Source organism: Asparagus officinalis, chromosome 2, assembly GCF_001876935.1.
Source record: "Asparagus officinalis chromosome 2, Aspof.V1, whole genome shotgun sequence".
NCBI lineage: Eukaryota > Viridiplantae > Streptophyta > Magnoliopsida > Asparagales > Asparagaceae > Asparagus > Asparagus officinalis.
In genome coordinates this window covers 12,169,214-12,170,806 of record NC_033795.1, presented here as the reverse complement: position 1 = coordinate 12,170,806, position 1,593 = coordinate 12,169,214, and the positions used below count along the sequence as shown (strand labels likewise).

Sequence of the window (1,593 nt, the reverse complement as noted above, 5' to 3'; positions counted from 1 at the left end):
TTGTTTCGTGTTCAGTTACATTTTTGCTAGCTGAGAAGCATAATATATAATATCTAAAATAGTTGGCTATTGAAATCAGATGGTGAGGTCTGGACTGAATTTTTGCCCCATTTCTTTTAAAACCGTTGTTAGGTAAAGTCTAGTTTATAGTTAAAAAAGATTAAGTTGCTCATTATCTGTTTGTGCACATGAAAGATATTTGTTTATGTTTGTGCACAGTAGTCTTTGATGGTTTATTCTTGATGTTTGTTGTTGATGTTAATTTTTGTAGGTAAAAATTGTTCTTGATGTCTGATCCAATAGAAACTGAAGATGGTTGCTCCCATGTTGTTGATGAACAAATATCCCAGTTAGATAACTTAGTTGTGCCAATTGTTGATGAGCACTTAAAACCAAAAATAGGAATGACTTTCGACAGTTTAGAAGATGCTGAAAAATTCTACAGAAATTACGGAAAGGTCGGAGGTTTTGATATCCGTAATAGCACAACAAATTATGGGAAGGATAGAGAGTTAATTTGCAAAAGTTATGTTTGTTCGAAAGAAGGAGTGTTAAAGAGCAAATCGTTGGAAATCCGACGATGTGGTACAATTAGAACAAATTGTAAGGCCTTGATTCGCTTCAAATTAGACAAAAACATTGGCATATGGAGTGTCTACAAGTTCGTGGAAGAACATAATCATACAATTACTTCACCGAGTAGAACACATTTTCTAAGGGGAAACCGTGAGGTCACAAGTGCGAAGAAGACATTAATAAAGCAGTTTGGAGAGGTGAACATTCCAACAAACAAGCAAATGGCCTTCTTTGAAAACTCTAGCGGAGGTTTTCATAGAATTGGATGCATTGAGACCGATGTGAGAAATTATGAAAGAGATTTGAGAGAGGAGAGGCGTGGTCATGATGCACAAATGATGTTGGATCATTTCAAGTCGGAACAAGAGAAGAATCCTTCATTTTATTATGTTTATGAAGTTGATGCAGAGAAGCGCTTAACTCATTGTTTTTGGGTGGATGGCATTGCTCGAATGAATTATCAACACTTTGGCGATGTTGTCTCCTTCGATGCCACGCATAACACAAATCAATATGGCTTGGTATTTGTGCCGTTTGTAGGAGTAAATCACCATTGCCAAAGTGTTTTTTTAGGATGTGGCTTTATTCCAAACGAAGAGGCAAAGTCTTTTGTATGGTTGTTTAACAAATGGATTGAAGCAATGGGTCATCCTCCTTCAGGCATGATTACAGATCAATGTCTTGGCATATGCAAGGCAATTGAAACAGTTTTTCCAGAAATTCGGCATAGGTTTTGCATTTGGCATATCTTGGACAAAGTCCCGGAGAAGTTGGGTAAATGGGCTTATAGTACAGAATTTATGAAATCTTTCAAAGAAATTATTTGGGACTCCGAGACTGCTAGCTCTTTTGAAGAGAATTGGGTTTCAATTCTTAAGAAAAATGGATTGGAAACGCATGATTGGCTAAAGGATATTTATGCAATTCGTGAAAAATGGGCTCCGGTTTATCATAAACAACACTTTTGGGCTCCGGAATGTCTAGCAGTCAAGAGAAGTGAAAGGAATGAATGCATTG

General features: G+C 36.7%; 1 protein-coding gene across 1 annotated transcript in view; it reads left to right on the top strand.

Moving 5' to 3' along the window:
• Positions 288-1,593, top strand: part of LOC109830835 (protein FAR1-RELATED SEQUENCE 5-like) — a 15,768-nt gene continuing 14,462 nt past the window's right edge. Inside the window, exon 1 of the mRNA XM_020398197.1 lies at positions 288-1,572. Within this exon, the coding sequence (XP_020253786.1) occupies positions 288-1,572 (1,285 nt within the window). The remainder of the gene's footprint in view (positions 1,573-1,593) is intronic.